At 46.3% G+C, this 285-nt stretch overlaps 1 protein-coding gene across 1 annotated transcript in view; it reads left to right on the forward strand.

The window, feature by feature from the left end:
* The window catches only part of MRAS (muscle RAS oncogene homolog), a 13,703-nt gene extending 13,424 nt beyond the window's left edge, over nucleotides 1–279 (forward strand). Inside the window, exon 5 of the mRNA XM_018568713.1 lies at nucleotides 148–279. Within this exon, the coding sequence (XP_018424215.1) occupies nucleotides 148–247 (100 nt within the window). The 3' untranslated portion in view covers nucleotides 248–279. The remainder of the gene's footprint in view (nucleotides 1–147) is intronic.
* The last annotated feature ends 6 nt before the right edge of the window (nucleotides 280–285 follow it).

Raw genomic sequence — 285 nt, forward strand, 5'->3', positions numbered from 1 at the left:
CCAATCGGAATATAGAATTACAGAATCTACATTGGAATAACACTGGCACATAATGAGAAGATATTATGCAGAAACATAGAGACACCTTCATTGGAATCTTCACCAAATGTTCCATCTCATCTGTGTTTGTGTTTCTTACTATAACAGGCAGCAGATACCTGACAAGAGCCAGAAGCGGAAGAAAAACACAAAGTGGCGAGGGGACCGCTCCACGGGAACGCACCGGCTGCAGTGCGTGGTCTTGTGACACGTGGGCGCGCACAGAACATACTATGCCGTTCACTG

The sequence above is a fragment of the Nanorana parkeri genome, unplaced genomic scaffold, assembly GCF_000935625.1.
Source record: "Nanorana parkeri isolate BGI_ZX_2015 unplaced genomic scaffold, ASM93562v1 scaffold1233, whole genome shotgun sequence".
NCBI lineage: Eukaryota > Metazoa > Chordata > Amphibia > Anura > Dicroglossidae > Nanorana > Nanorana parkeri.